The sequence below is a fragment of the Castor canadensis genome, chromosome 15 (assembly GCF_047511655.1).
Source record: "Castor canadensis chromosome 15, mCasCan1.hap1v2, whole genome shotgun sequence".
Taxonomy (NCBI): domain Eukaryota; kingdom Metazoa; phylum Chordata; class Mammalia; order Rodentia; family Castoridae; genus Castor; species Castor canadensis.
This window is the reverse complement of record NC_133400.1, coordinates 1,220,805-1,236,948: the sequence shown is the minus strand read 5'-3', so window position 1 is coordinate 1,236,948 and position 16,144 is coordinate 1,220,805. Positions and strand designations below refer to the sequence as shown.

At 59.1% G+C, this 16,144-nt stretch overlaps 1 protein-coding gene across 1 annotated transcript in view; it reads left to right on the top strand.

Annotated features, from left to right (window-relative positions):
• The window catches only part of Zfpm1 (zinc finger protein, FOG family member 1), a 61,479-nt gene extending 45,859 nt beyond the window's left edge, over positions 1-15,620 (top strand). Inside the window, exons 5-10 of the mRNA XM_020164041.2 lie at positions 7,152-7,254; positions 9,079-9,285; positions 12,037-12,267; positions 12,612-12,707; positions 12,791-12,937; positions 13,100-15,620. Of these exons, the coding sequence (XP_020019630.2) occupies positions 7,152-7,254; positions 9,079-9,285; positions 12,037-12,267; positions 12,612-12,707; positions 12,791-12,937; positions 13,100-14,856 (2,541 nt within the window). The 3' untranslated portion in view covers positions 14,857-15,620. The remainder of the gene's footprint in view (positions 1-7,151; positions 7,255-9,078; positions 9,286-12,036; positions 12,268-12,611; positions 12,708-12,790; positions 12,938-13,099) is intronic.
• The last annotated feature ends 524 nt before the right edge of the window (positions 15,621-16,144 follow it).

Sequence of the window (16,144 nt, the reverse complement as noted above, 5' to 3'; positions counted from 1 at the left end):
ATGGATGGGTGGAGGATGGGTGGACAGGTGGGCGGATGGATGGATGGATGGATGGGTGGGTGGATGGATGGGTGGATGGATGGATGGATGGAGGGATGGATGGATGGAGGGATGGATGGGTGGGTGGATGGATGGATGGGTGGATGGGTGGACAGGTGGGTGGGGGGATGGATAGGTAGGGGGATGGACACATAAGTGGGTAAATGGATAGGAATGGATTAATAGGGCCATGGGTGGACAGATGGATAAGTATGTGGATGGATGGATGGATGGATGGATGGATGAAAGGACAGGAAAACAGATGGCTGGATGGATGCACGTGTGGATGAATAGATAAATGAGTAAATGGGTGGGTGAATGGAGAGTGGGAGAGTAGATGGAAGGATGAAATGAAGATTGGATAAATGGGTGAACAGTAGATGGGTAGATGGACAGACAGAGTAGTGGACTGAATGAGTGGATGTGTTACCAGAATTTTTGTTGGAGTCCTCAATTTTTTTGGAGGGGGCAGTACTGGGGTTTGAACTCAGGGCCTCATGCTTGCTGAGCAGGTGCTCTTACCACTTGAGCCATTCCACCAGCCCTTTTTTGTGTTGGGTTTTTTCTAGATAGGGTCTCACAAATTATTTGCCTGGGCTGGCTTTGAACTGTGATCCTTCTGATCTCTGCCTCCTGAGTGGCTAGGATTACAGGCGTGAGCCACCAGCACCCTGCTTGAGTCCTTAATTCTTGCATCTCTGCAAGAAAAGAGTTCAAGCAAGATGCAAAAATAGTGAAAACTATAGCAATACATCCTCCAGAAATACAGGTCATCTCAACGAGAAGACCAACCCCCAATCTCTGGATGTCCTGCCTCCATATTGGTGTAAGGGGGACTTGTTTGAATCCCTCCCTCTTCTCCACCTCGTAGGGCATGTGCTCCTCAGTGACTGACATCTCCCTTGCTGTGTAACAGCAATTCCTTTGTGCACGTGATTACCCATCACCACCTAAGAGAAGCCCCTTGGGGGGAGGGGACGTGAGGGGACTCTGCAATCACAAGATTAAAATGACATGTTAATGACCCAAAGGAAACTTTTGGTCACCCCAGCTGCTTTGAGCTTGAGCTGGTGTTGTGCTTTGGCAGCCTTTATGTTCTTTTTATAACTAGACAGGAGATACAGCTAACTTTTGTGTAACTGATTTAGTCCTCAAAATCAGTAAGTTGCTAGGTACAGACTGAACACTCCCTTGCATTTCCTTGGCTTGCTGCTTATATCTAACTAACTAACAGGTGGATGGTGAATGAGTGCCTGGATGGATAGATGGAAATTGGTTGGACAGATGGGGGATGGACAGATGAGTGGTGAGATGAGCAGGTGGATGGTGAATGGGTGAATGGATGGGTGGATAAATGGATGAATGGGAGATGGGGGTGGATGGATGGTGGATAGGTGAGTGGACAGATGGATGCATAGAGAACCTGGATGGCTGGATAGATGAATGGTGAATGGATGGATACATGATGGGTGGTGGATGAGCAAGGGAGCTAACTCCTTCACCCAGCCTGGCCTTGCTGGCTCTGCCCTTGGCCAATCCAGTGTCCCTTATAGCTCACTCACTTTAGTCACAAGCCACCACAGCATCAGTGAGGCCAGGGGAGGCCCCTGGCTTCCAAGCAGGGTGGTGGACCCAGCAGGAAAAAGCCCCTGCTCTAGAGGTTGAAATAGGACCACCTGAGCCCAACCTCCACATAACTTCTGGAGATAGATGTGGAGTGGGTCAGCCCACAATGGCCCAAGGCTCCCTCACCTGGGGAGGGTATAGGAGTTCTGAAGGCACCACAGGTTGAGAATCCATCACTCCTGGCCATGTAGAGAGCCCCAAAGGCTGGCACAGGGGTCACTGCCATGGCAGAGCCCAAATCACAACAGGGCAAGCCTGGCCAGCAGTATCTCTGCCAGCACTAGAGGGAGTTGAGTCAGACCCTCCCTGTCAGTTTCACTTATGTCTTTGTCATAGGTAATAAATTCAGAAGGGACGGGATACCCAGGGAAGATCTCCTCCCCAAGACTTCTGGTGATGACTCAGCCCACATTCCGGTGACTTGGAGATGCGCAGCCCAGCTCTTGTGCACTGTGTCTTTACCCACACTGCTCTGGCTGTGCCCTACTTCGCCTCCCTGCATCCCCCCTCTTGCCTGCTGGCAGATCTGGCCCACCCTGGTGCTGGCCAAACTGTCCTGTGCGCAGAAGGGACGGCCTGGTGTCCTGCCATTACCACCTGGCCCTTCGTGGCCTGCCAGCCCCTACCCAATGGTGCCGAGCTTGGTGTCTGGGATGCTGGCCTTGGCACCAGCCATGCAGCGAGTGCTTTACCCAGGCTCTTGGTCACCTATCCTCATTGTCCCCAACTGGAATATGGGTGGTGCCTGAACACATCCTGGCAGTAGGCAGATCCTCCCCACTGAGATCTCCTGAGCACCACAGCTGACATGGGTTTCTTCCCTTCCACACTGGAAACCAGAAAGCAGAGGTCATAAAGTGCAGTGCCAGTCTTATAGTGCCTCCAGAGTAGAATCTGCCCACGGCCTCTCCCAGTGTCTGCGGTCCCAGGTGGTCCTTGGCAACCCTTGGCAGGGGACACATCACTGTCTCTGCGCAGTTTTCATGTGGCCTTTCTATCTCCTCCCTGCCTCTTCTCTCTGAGAGACGTAGGTCACAGGGTTTAGAGCCCACCCTGATCCTGAATCATCTCATCTTGAGATCTTTTTCCGTCTGCAAAGACCCTTTCCCTAAATAAGGTCACGATGGGTGGACATATCTGGAGACCACCATCCAGCCCACTCCACAAAGCTGGCAGGCAGCAGAGATGGGGCTCAGCCCAGGTGGGTACCCTGGCCCTCCATGGGGTGGGCAGCCCCTGAGAGGATGGTCAGGTCCTTGACTGGAATACCAGGCAGGGAAAAAAATAGTCTAGGCCTGCCATTGCCCTTGAGGAATCCTGGGCACCCTGTCTTTTGTGCCTCAGTTTCCCTGCCTGTGGCAGAGGAACTTGGAAAGTACCCAGGCTCTGGGACCCCTCCCACCACCCCAAGACCTTGGGAAGTAGGTTGTCCTGAGACCTCCCCCCTCACCGCCCCACATTCGAGCTGGGGCAATCACAGCCATCAGGCCCTCCTACAACTGACCCCCCCCTGGAGCCAGAGACCACCCCAAGATAAAGGGCTGGGGGCCTGGAGGGGGTGGCTGAGATCCACCTGGCATAGAGGGTTGACCAGCAAGCGTGCACAGGGCACACGCACTGTGGAACCTGCACCTTCCCTCCAGGACCCAAGACAGCACCCAGCTATCCTCCCAGTCACCATCCAGGCCTGTGCTTGCTGTTCCCTGCTCCCTGCTGTCCCTTGTCCCTTCTGTTCCCTGTCCCTTGCTCCTCCCTATTTCCTGCCCCTTGCTCCTCCATGTCTGCAGTGTCCCCAGCACACAGCTGGTCCTCGGAAGCCGTGCTCGATCAGGGAATGAATGAAGGAAAAGGTGCAGGGGTGTGGCCAAGCCTCGTGGTTCTGTGCACACGGTCACCTCTGGGACTCAGCACCTTCCCTGTAGAGTGGGCTTCTTATAGCATCTGGGAAAGTAAGGAGACTGAGGCCATAATCATGGGAAGGGGAGGGGCCAGTGGCCTCTCTGGATGGACTGAAGGATGGGAGAGGGTTGAGGGGTCTGATGGAAGCCACCTGGTGACCACAGGACCTCAGCCCAGGGTGACTTGGGGGGGGTGGCCAGCTCCCCACCAAAGTGGGCCCTATCTCCCCTACCCAGGTGGCTTCATTGATGCCCAGTGAGGTTTGGGAACAGCCTCAGATACAGCTGTCACAGCGGATGCGGTGCAGATAGGATTTCTCATGGTTATCACCCTACAGAGTTGAGACACTGACCTCTTTGTTGGGGGAACAGGAGGATTCTTAGATCCATGGGAGAATTTAAAGTGGCCACCCTCATCCCAGGCTGGGTGGAGCTGGCCAGGGAACCAGGAAGGAGGGACGATGACTCCAAAGGACAGCGAGCGGGGTAGACTCCAGGGCCCTTCGCCAACCCTGGACACACCTATCCAGGACAAGTGGGGCCCTGGCTGGGCACCAAGCCCAGGGAGGAAGGTGACCACAGCTTCATGTCTTCCATTGTCTGGGCAAAAGGGCCAAGATGGGAAATGAAAAATAGACCCCTCCCAGGCCTCCCCCCCGCCCCCATACCTCACAGGGCAGGATCAGGAGGAGCCTCAGCCAGTGTCTTCAATGCTAGAGAAGGGGGCTTTGGTCCCTAGCTGCTTAGAAGCAGGGGAAAAGAAGATGAGAAAAGAAAATAAAAGAATTGGGGTGCCCCACATGGTACCAGCTCTCCCCAGGGAAGCAGATGCTCATCCACATCCTCTGACCCTGGCTGCTGTTGCTGCCAGCGTGGGTGAGAGGGTGGCTCCAGGCAGATGTGGGGGTCTGCTGCCTGGGTGGACAGGCCAGGCCATGCTTCCTCCCTGCGGGACCATGGGCAAACTAGCAGGAAGGCAGGGGACACTGGCAGGAAGGCAGGGGACACTGGCTTCCTCATACAAGTGGGTTGACAGGTCCCACTCAGAAGGGCGAGGGGTCCATGGGAGGAAGGCCAGGCTGGTCCAACTTTTGTTTGGGACCTGCTGACCTGGCTGCCTAGGGAGTTGGTGGGTAGCAGCCCACCGGTTCCCTCCTCATCCTGTTCCCGCTCCCCCCCACGCAGACTCCCTACACACAGACACCGTCAGGAACGCGGTGTGGCGCTCCCTGCGCTCAGAGCTCCGCAGAAAGGCCGGGTTGTGCAGCGTCAGCAGAGCTGTGCGTGTTTTTATCATGCCGGGAACATGCTGCGCCCCAGAGCGATAAGCGTTAGCGTGGCCGCGAGGCTGTCAGTCTGAGTTTGAGGGTTTAGAAATATTGGGAGGAATAATTAGATTTCATATCGTTACCGCAGCGCCCATCGGGGATCAGGCAGATTAATTTTCTCACCCTCCTCCACTCATTAATATTCATTAGGGACTCAGGAGGCCAAGGCAAGGAGGGCCAGGCCCAGCTGCCTCACCGAGCCACCCACCCAGGCAGGGCACAGCTGTGCCATAGGAGCCTCTAGTCCCCAACCTGGGAGCCAAGCACTACCTGCCACATTGCCCCCAGTGCCTGCCCCACTGTGACCTCGCAGACACCTTTGCCCCTGTCTCACAGCCTTGGGACTCTGCAGACTGTTCATTAAAACTGGGGACACCTGCTGGCCAAAGGCAGGCTCTTTGGTGGAATGCGTACCCTACATCGGCCCAGAGGTGTCCACTTCATTCTGCTGGCCAAAGTGGAAGCAAAAGTTTGGTGGCCAACAGCCTGCTTCTCAGCCAGGAAGGCCCTGCTCAGAGGGATTCCCACATGCCCCTATTTCCCAGTGTCATGAGAGGAAGCAATCACAGAGAGACAGAGGTGACCCATCCAGGGCTGGTGGTGGGACAAAGATATGTCCACAGTGAGCAGGGATCCAGGCTCCCCACCATCCTCACAGCAGCTCTGTGCAGAGGGAAGATCACTGGTGGGAAACCAAGGCTGGAATTGTGGGGCTCCCCTCCAGGGCTTGGAGTTCTCTCCTACCACCCCCCCCCACCGGCTTATCTCTGCTCTCCTGCTCCATTATTGAGCCACGTGGCAGCAGGCAGGTGACGCAGAAGCCACCTGGTTGGGCTGCCTCGACCTTGCCACCAGGAGTTCCCAGCCCGCAAGCCTTATCTTGCTGGCTCTCTGTATGTGCCATGTGGATGAGATCTCAAGGTAGAGGGGTCCCAGTGGGTCTCAGTGGGGAGGCAGAGCCTGGAATGGACCTGGATACCTGGCTGTGGAACCCACTACACACAGTGGCAGCCACATCCGGGAAAGCTAGGTGCCCCCCACTCACCACCCCATCTCCCTCTATGCTGTGGCATTGTCCTTCCTACAGGAATAGTGGCCTCTCTGGGTATCAGCAGGTGACCCTGGGCTTGCAGTTAGAGGGCCTAATACACAAAGTTTTAGTAAAAGGCTTTATTTGAATAAAACAGAGTAAGTAGGCTTATTAAAAAAAAAAAAAACCCGCTCAAGTGCAGATAAGTACTGCACCTTTCCAAACAGCACCCAGCTGACTGGGTCTGGGAGCCACCACACAGGAGATAAGACTCAGCTTGCTGGAGGGGACTAAAACCCCAGGAAGCAGCAGCCACCCGCCTTCCAGGACAAAGCAGGGCTAGGCTTCTGCCCATCTGCCTACCTACCACACTCTGAGCCCATCCTTCTGTCTTATTCCTGTACAATCGGGGCCCCAGCCGGCCCTTCTCCAGCACCAGGCTGCGTCGGGACAGGGCACATGTGTTTCCTCTGCTATTGGGCTGGAGGCCAGGACACTGGAGCTGCAGGAAATGAGCAGCCTCCGGTCCTGAGAGCCAAGTCCTCTTGCCTTCCAGGCTCAGGCCACGCACACTGCTGAGGAAGAACATGGCACAGCCCTAGACTCAAGCTCTCTCCCCTCCCCTCCCCTCTCCATGTCTCTGTTTCCTTGCCTGTGAGGTGGGAAGACGGGACAGTCTGCTTTCCAGGAGACAGTAGGGCTGTGTGCGTACAGTCTAGAGGGGGTCAGGTGCTTGGGAAGAGAGTGCAGCCAGGAGAGTGAACAGAGATAAAGATGACCCTGTCTTCCTGTGCCTCACCCAGGGAGGGGAGCCCCACTAGGAGAGAGACAAGAAGCCCATCTCTAGGGATTAGCTGCCCGTGGAGGTCATCTGGAAGCATCCAGGGGCCTGGGATGTGGTATGTGCTGCCCCAGCCAGTAGCCCCATTAACAAGGGGTGACAGGCTAAAGGGAACACAGATCTGGCTGCAGCTCAGGCTCTGCTGGCCACTGGCCATGTAACACTGAGCATGTTACTTGACCTCTCTGAGCCTTGGTTTCCACAAGGACCCAGTGCCCAAACTACTCCATTGTGCCTGATGTCAGCTGTCAGGCCACTGATCATCCACAGCACAAAGCACCTGCCGCCTAGCCTGGTCACCACAGGCACAGTGGAGCCTGTCATTCCACTGGGACTGTAGAGAGCTTTCCCTGTGCTGGCTGACCCCACCCTGTCCCTGCTCTCCCTAGGACCCGGCCATGACCCTGCTGCTTGTGGATGAGACCTGCTGGCTGAGGACACTGCCCCTGGCCCTGACCGAGGCTGAAGCCAACTCTGAGATCTACAGGAAGGGTTGGTATCATGTGGTACCTCCCTCCCTGTGGCCTTCCGGAAGGTGGGGGTCACTTGGCTCTGCCTATGTTGGCCCTTAAAGGAAAACCAGCCCGTCCGGGTGTGGAGGCAGGCTGCTCAGGCCGCACCAGCACCCCCATCAATACCCATCAGTGGAGGCAACAGTCCCATCCCGGAAGCTGCAGTCAGAGGCGCATTAGATCCGTTCAGGAAGAGCTGGGGCCTGCTGAGCTACACCCTGCCCACTGGGGCCACAGTGGTTCCTGCCTCTCTTCCTGGGCTCTGGTAGTGATTGCTCTCAGGGCTTCCTGGGGACCACTGTGGGGCAGCAGCAGCGACCTAAAATCCAGGCTGGGTGGCAGGGGTGGTGGACCAGGATTGTGCTTACAATACTGCTCAAACCCAGCTGTGTCCCTCTCTGGCTGTGGGACCTTGGAAAGGCCCTCTCCTTCTGGGGCCTGTGTCTCTGTCTGAAGAACAGCTGGGAAGGGGAGGAAGCGAATGTGACTACTTGCACCTCCTCCACCTTCCAGGAGTTGGGGGTAAGAGTGGCGCCCCCACAGCTCTACACATCCAGAGGGGATGGGTTGCTAGAACCTTCCACAAAGGATATCCTTGGCGTTGGCTTCTGAGCACACCCACAGGAGAGGCAGAGTTACCTGTAGGGTACTCCCATTTCAGGACAGGGACAAAGGCCTTTGGGACCTAGGGGCAGGTTCCTCAGCCAAGCCCTCAATTCCATGAGATCTGGGCTGGTACTTCACCCCTGTGTGCCTCAACTTCCCCATCTGTAAGGCAGAGGACTCAGCCCCACCTGCCCACCAAAGGGTGGTCTAATAATCCAGAGAGAGCAGCCAGAAGGTCTTGCTGTGCTGGGAAATGAAGCGTTCACTACACGGTGGGCTGGGTGTTGGCCGTGAGCGGTCAGCTGTGGGTTTGCATGCCACCCCAGGATGGGTACTGGTTATCACTGCCTGGCCTGCCTCGCCTGCAGGCCTGTGCAGAGGGCCCTGGCCAAGTATGGCCACTCAGGAAGGGCAAGAATCCTTGCGGTGCCAATGCTAACAAGGAGGGTCTGCTCTGGGCAGGACCTGCACTTGGGGAAATCCCCACCAGACACAAGATGTAAGCATGATCCCTGAAGCCCTGGGGGCTGCTATGGGATCCATCTGCCAGCAGAGTCCCCAGTAGAGTACACAGTGGCTATTGTGCCTGTGGGTGTGGTCCAGCTCGGGCTTGAGGCCACTGGTGCCCCTGCCCTGTCTGTGCTTACAGGGACACAAGGCCCCAGAGACTGCTGGCCAGGAGGTAGACTTGCTGGCCCAGTCTGGTCTTGTTGTCCAAGGCTGCCCCCTGCAGGCCACTATGGTAATAGCCACACCTGGCTGGGTTCCAACAAAAAGGTAGCAGAACCCTCCTGCAGCCCCCACCTCAGGTCACCCCTAGCCACTTTTCTGAGGCCAAGTGGCTACTCAGGGTCCCCCTCCAGTTGCTGTCTGCCTATCCCTACCTTTCCTGAAATGAAGCAACCAAGCTCCCTACCCACAGGGTCCTCCCACTGGGAAAGGCACAGGGCAAGGAGGCCCAGGGGACAGGCAGGTAAGGAACCCCCAGCTTTACCCAGAAACAGGACAGCACACCACGTAAATTGGCCAGCCACACCTGTGAACCCCAGTACAGCCACTTTGTGCTATAGGCCTGGTTCCACTTTCACCCCAGGCAGTACTGTGGGACCCCTGGGCCCAGATGGGGACAAAGGAAAGGGACTGCAGTTGGAGGCTCAGCTATTCTGACCCCAGCATCACAGGTGCCTGTACCCCCCAGATGATGCCCTCTGGTGCAGGGTCACCAAGCCGGTGCCTGCGGGTGGACGCCTACGTGTGCTTCTCACGACCGAGTCCCACAGCACCTCCAGCCATCCAGTGAAGGAGCCAGCAGAGCCCGAAAGCCCAGCCCCAGTGCACACCGACATCCAGCTGCTGCCCCAGCAGGCTGGTATGGCATCCATCCTTGCCACAGCGGTCATCAACAGTGAGTACACAGCCACCACCCACCCCAAGGCAAGGCTGCAGGCAGCACATAAGACAGAGCAGCTAGCATGTTCAGGGCCAAAAAACCATTAGGCCTTTGGGCATAACACTGAGCCTAAGAGGGATGGTTCCCAGCTGATGGCCTGGGTGCTGGGAGAGAACAGAGGGGCTTGCCGGGCAGGGAGAGCCCAGTCCCCAGAGTAGCTGGATGTGGGCAGCAGGGGCTAGGGGACACCAGGCTGCAGACAGCATGAGAGGAAGAGAGGGGAGATGTTGACCCTAAGGCAGCAGTGGGAACTGAACCCAGTGCTGGACAGGAGGATCACATGCTGGGAAGAGGCCCTAATAGCAGGCAAACTGGCCTGAGGTCCAGACCTGACTGACCTCCACCCCCACCCCCGTGCCAAGCTGTGGCTTTGCATGCATAGCCCTGGAGTGGACTACCACTTCTCGGAAGCTCAGAGAGTGGCTGTGAGGACTGAGCAAGTCTGCCTCAGCCCACAAATATTCCTTCAGTGTCCACTGTAAGCAAACAGTGCTGACAGCACTGGTCACCAAGGTGGCCTGGCAAGTGGAGACAGCCACTCCAGAGCACACATGGCTTTAGCAAGAGGCAGTGCCCTCACATACTAGCGCTGAGCAAACTGCGCTGGAAAGACAATGACCATGTCAAGACCCCTCAGCCACTTGCGACTATCCTGGGCAGCTGGCAGAGCAAGAGGCAAACCTTGGAGATGGCTCCAGACAAGGGGCCCAGGGTTCTTCCCAAAGGAGCAAGATCCTCCCCCTCCCGCCGTGATACACACACACAGACACACACACACACACACACACACCACCCACACACCACCCACACACTACACACACACACACCACACCACCCACCACACACACACACACACCACACCACACACACACACACACCAAACAAAGAAGGGCAGCTGAGAACATGTTGTACCTGGCAGGAGGAGGCCGCAAGCACAGGTCCCATCTGGTTTTGCCTTCTCCTGGGAATAGCTTCAAAATCTGAGGATGGGGCAGGAATGGCCTGTCCTGAGGCAGGAAGGAGTACTACCCACTGGTCCTTGGGGTGCGTGACACCTCACTGTCCAGGGCAGCACAAGTGGGGCAGTGAGTTAATGAGGGTCCCACATCCTCCTGCTGTCCACTTGGGCTGCCTCCTGCTGGGCTGTCCAGCTGCCCCATGGGTGTCTGCAGGGAGCCCCTGCTCAGCCTTCAGAGCCTGTGTCCTCAAGTGGCCCTGATGTCAGTGCTTCATCCGTATGTAGCACTGTCCCAGGAATATGTCATGGTAGGACACCCTGTCACATTTGCAAGCCCTGCCCAGCTCCTCCACAGACCCCAGGGTACAGGCCTCTACCAAGATAGTGGTCTAAGGAGCCATAGGGTTCCAAGGCCCAGGGTTGGCTGGACCCAGGGAAATTCCTGAGCCCGATCCTGGGCCTCTCTCCTTCCCTGTGAACACCAGCCCCGAGGCTTCTATCTGAACTGCACCTGACCAAGGCTTGGTCAGTGGCAGGTGGGCAACCATCTAGCTTGCTCTCAGAGCCACAGCCCCCTCCCCTTGCCCAGCCAGCAGCACAGTTCCCAGCCATGGTCTTGCAGAAACAGAAGAGACCCCCTCCCCCCAGCCTGTGACCTCTCATATCCCAGTCCCAGCTGAGCGGGCACATGCCCCAAATAAACAAAATCCAAGATCAGAAGTGACCAACACAGGAGGAAGATTTGGGCAGAAGCCACCAGAAAAACTGCAAGTACAGAAAGAAGGAAGAGGCCGCCTTCCCCAAATAAACAGATGACTGAATTCCTTAAAAGAGGCAAAAAGGTAGAAACCTGGCAGCCTCAAGAGGTTGGGGAGAGAAACCCACAGCCACCACTGCTCACTGAAACTCAGGGTCAAAGTTGGAGAAGCTGAGCTGAGAATCAAGTATGAAAAGACATGACGTTGGTCTCTAAAGGGAACGGGTCTAAACGCCAGATAAGCAGGCCAGGGCTCCTCGTTCCACAGCAAGATCAAGGGCTCCTCACCCTGCCCATATGCTCCAAGGGCCACTGGCAGCAACACACAGAACATTGCTTACAAGGCCTACAAGAAGACAGAATGAGACACAGCAGGGTCAGGCACACATTAGAGAATTCTCACCAGTAAGAGGAAGACACAGAGACACGAAACAGCCAAACTCCCATAAACTGGAAAAACCCATTTGGATGAATTTGGTGAACTCAGGTATTCTGATTAGTGAGTAACTGGTGTGGAGCTGTCCAGCAGGGCAGGGAGGCCCCTATGCAGTGCCTGGCTGCACACCCCCAGAGTGGCACAGAGCCAGCTTTGCCTGGTGTCCTGTGTGGAGTACCCAGTCTTAACAGGTCCCATGCACGCTCCTCCCAGCCATGACACACACGTCCACTGGCATGTATCCATACCCCTTCCTCCTCCTTCCTCCAGTACCCCATGAGGCCAGGGCATGTCCTGGGTGTGGGGGGTGTCTCTGAGGTGGCAGGCATGGGGGCTCACTGAAATCCCTTCCTTGTGGGATTCCCATGTATCCTGGAAGTCCATTGAAAGAGGAACCAGGTCATCAAAGGGCTGTCAAGAAGTGACTGTTACAGGGAGGGTCAAACCCACTCCTGGGGACAGATAGACATCAGGGTGCGTCAGGGCCCTCACTGCACAGAGGGTTCTGTGCCCTGCTAGATACCCACCCTCAGCCCTCGCCATCTCCCCCAACAGAAGACGTCTTCCCGTGCAAGGACTGCGGGATCTGGTACCGCAGTGAGCGGAACCTGCAAGCCCACCTGCTGTACTACTGCGCCAGCCGTCAGCGTGCTGGCTCCCCGGCCGCAGCCACGGAGGAGAAGCCCAAGGAGACATACCCTAACGAACGCGTCTGCCCCTTCCCCCAGTGCCGCAAAAGCTGCCCCAGCGCCAGCTCCCTGGAAATCCACATGCGTAGTCACAGCGGTGAGCCCCCCACACCCGCTTGTAACCCGCCATGGCTGGCAGTGTGCAGTGCCCACCTCCTCACCCCAACACTATGCACAGACCAGACAGGTGCTCAGGAAAGCACACGCTGCCACCAGGCACCTGTGCGGTCTTCCTGCCACTCCTCACAGATAGCACAGAGTAGGCAGCCCACCTGTGGCTACCTGTACAGTCAGCCAAGGGCTGGGCCCTGGCCAGGGTCCTGGGAGACCAGGGGTCAAAAAGGAGGAGTTAAATGGCTGAATCTAGGACCCCTTCCTGGTCACTGGCATTTGAGGCCAGGCTGAGCCCAGGAGCCAGCCCATCACCACCCTGTGTTCCAGGAGAGCGTCCCTTCGTGTGCCTCATCTGCCTGTCAGCCTTCACTACCAAGGCCAACTGTGAACGTCACCTCAAGGTGCACACGGACACACTGAGTGGTAGGTGGGCTGCAGGGGGTGGAGAGGGTCTGTGGGGCCATGCCTCGGCTCCAGGGCCCTGACCACCACAGCATGGCCCACAGGTGTCTGTCACAACTGTGGCTTCATCTCCACCACAAGGGACATCCTCTACAGCCACCTGGTGACCAACCACATGGTATGCCAGCCAGGCTCTAAGGGTGAGATCTACTCGCCAGGGGCCGGACACCCAGCTGCCAAGCTCCCCCCAGGTGAGCAGACTGCACAGCTGCCCTGCCTGCCCCTGAAGAATGGGGGGGAAGAGGGAGTCGATTTCAGCCTTGCCCCTAAACCCCTCTGCCCACCCCATCCCAGCCTCTACCCAGCCAGGGACTGCCCCAGGCCTGATGTACAGCCCCCTGGTCTCCTTGCAGACAGCCTGGCCAGCTTCCAGCAGCACTCAACCCTTCACGGCCCCCTGGCCTCCCCCGATGTGGGCCTAGCACCCACCCCATCGCCAGGACTGGACAGGAAGGCCCTGACCGAGGCCACCAACGGAGAGACCAGACTGGCCCCCCAGAACGGGGGAGGCAGTGAGCCCCCAACCGCCCCCAGGAGCATCAAGGTGGAGGTGGTGGAGGAGCCTGAATCAGCGCGCGCTCCCGGGCCTGGAGAACCAGGGCCTCAGGCCCCATCGAGGACTCCATCGCCACACAGCCCTGCTCCAGCCAGGGTGAAGGCAGAGCTGTCCAGCCCCACGCCCGGCTCCAGTCCAGGACCCGGAGAGTTGGGCATGGCGGGGGCGCTCTTCCTGCCACAGTACGTGTTCGCACCAGAGGCGGGCGCACCCCCGGGCCCCACTGCGCCGCAGGCCTCGGAAATCCTCGCCAAGATGTCCGAGTTGGTGCACACCCGGCTGCAGCAGGGCCCGGGCGCGGCGGGCGCGCCGGCGGGCCTCTTCGCGGGGACCAAGGGCGCCACGTGCTTCGAGTGCGAGATCACCTTCAACAACGTCAACAACTTCTACGTGCACAAGCGCCTCTACTGCTCCGGCCGCCGCCCGCCGGAGGACGCGCCCGCCACGCGCAGGCCCAAGGTGGCCCCCGGCCTGCCCGCCGAGCCCGACCCGCCGCGCTCGTCGCCGGGCCTCGGTGCGCGCGAGGACGAAGCGGGCGGCGCCGCCACTCCCGAGGCCGAGGCAGCTGGCCGGGCCAGCGAGGGCAGCCAGAGTCCGGGCAGCTCGGTGGACGACGCGGAGGATGACCCCAGCCGCACGCTGTGCGAAGCCTGCAACATCCGCTTCAGCCGCCACGAGACCTACACGGTGCACAAGCGCTACTACTGCGCCTCTCGCCACGACCCGCCGCCGCGCCGGCCGCCGCCGCCGCCGTCCACGCCGGCCCCAGGGCCCGCGCCGCCCGTGCGCACGCGCAGGCGCCGCAAGCTCTACGAGCTGCCCCCGGCCGGCGCCCCGCCCCCGGCTCCCGGCCCCGCCCCTCCCACGGCCGGCCACGCCCCCGCGCCGCCCGGCCCCCCCTCTGCGCCTGAGCTGCCCGCCTCGCCGCGGCCCAGGAGCGGAAGCGGAAGCGTCGGCTCCGCCCCTGCGCGCTCACCTGACCCCGCCCCCGACGGCCCCATCGACCTGAGCAAGCGGCCACGGCGCCAAGGCGCCGACGCACCCGCTGCGCTCCCCGCGCTGACCGACTACCACGAGTGCACCGCGTGCCGCGTGAGCTTCCACAGCCTCGAAGCCTACCTGGCGCACAAGAAGTACTCGTGCCCCGCCGCGCCGCTGCGGGCCGCCGCCCTATGCCCCTACTGCCCGCCGAACGGGCGCGTCCGCGGCGACCTCGTGGAGCACCTGCGCCTGGCGCACGGCCTGCAGGTGGCCAAGCCCGTGGGCGGCCCGGGAGCCGAGCCCCGCACGCCGGCGGAGCGCGCCCCGCGGGACAGCCCCGAAGGCCGCGCGCCACGGTCCCCGTCCCCCGAGGGCGCGCCCCCGGACCCTGCGGGCCAGGGCGCGCGGACGCCCAGCAAGGGCCCTGCCGTCCCCGTCCCGGTGCCCACCCCCGCCCCCGGCAGCGGCCACCGCTACTGCCGCCTGTGCAACATCAGGTTCAGCAGCCTGTCCACCTTCATCGCTCACAAGAAGTACTACTGCTCTTCGCACGCCGCCGAGCACGTGAAGTGAGCCCGCGGGGCGCTCCGACCCTTGGCACTTAATAAAGACGTCGGCGTGAGGAGCTCGCTGGCGGGCCGGCCTGTGCTCTGAGCTCGGGGGCCCAGGCGCGGGCGCCACTCGCCATCCTCGACCCAGTGGGCCTCAGTCCGACGCCCTCTCCAGCTCTGCCCAGAGCCCCTGGAGCGAGGACCCAGCCCACACCTCGGCCTCAGCCATCGGATGCGGAGCTTGCTCCCAGCCCTGCCACCGCGCCTGACCACAGCCCACTAGGGAGCCCCGGGATGGAGGATGAGGTTCTGCACTTGCCCAGGCTGGGGGCGGGAAGGGGGAGCACGTCCCACAGTGCCCGAGCCAGGAGAGGGGAGCACAATCATCCTGTGGAGGCTGAGTGCTGTGGGGCACGACACCAGCTCTGGTCTGCGCTGTGGGTGTGGTGGGGGCTGCACAGGCCACGGCTGGGCTGAGGCCATACCTGGCTGAACCCAACTGACCACAGTCTGGCCATGACCATGCCTTGCTGCTTTGTAGCTGGACAGCTGTGGATACCTTCAGCCTGTCCCCCGAGAAAACAAACACACCTGTGCTCTTCCAACCCTACCAGTCTCACCCAGCAGCCATGGAGGCCGAAAGTGAACTCGGGAAGTAATGTCAACCTTAGCGCCTGCTGGCCGGTTTCCCTCTCACCCAGTCCTTGAGGGTGATTGACTGATGGGCCTGGGTTTGCACAAGAATAAATGTTCCTCAGCGTCAGTGTTCACACACGTTGCCCATGAGACCACGTTGTCCTGCTTACCAGGGCCTAGCCACAGTTACCACACCCTGGGAAGAGGGATGCCTGGACCCCAGAGGAGTCAGCTGGGGAGAGGGCCCAGAAAGCCAAACTGCCTCTTTGTTACTTTTTCACAAGCCAGCTGGGCTCAGCTCAGCTTCTCAGCCTTCCCTCCAAGCCTACACACACACACTGTTGTCCAGTAGTTTAAACCTAGTACAGTTTTTACCATGTGCACTTTAAAGATGAATTCTTAGCAGGCAATGGTGCACACCTGTAATCCCAGCCGCTCAGGAGAGGAAGGCAGGAGGATCACAAGTTCAGTGCCTGCCTGAGCAAAGGTAGCAGTGAGACCCTGTGTGAAATAGAGTTCTATAAAGCTGTTGGAAACTTCAGGGAGATGGGCTCTGGTGGGCAACAGATGTTCACTTGGAGAAAACTCACAACAGGTTCCAAGATGAGAGAGACAAACCCTCGACCCCCATCCTGCCCCTCAGGCCCCATCACTGTGTGGGAGGAGGAGGCTGT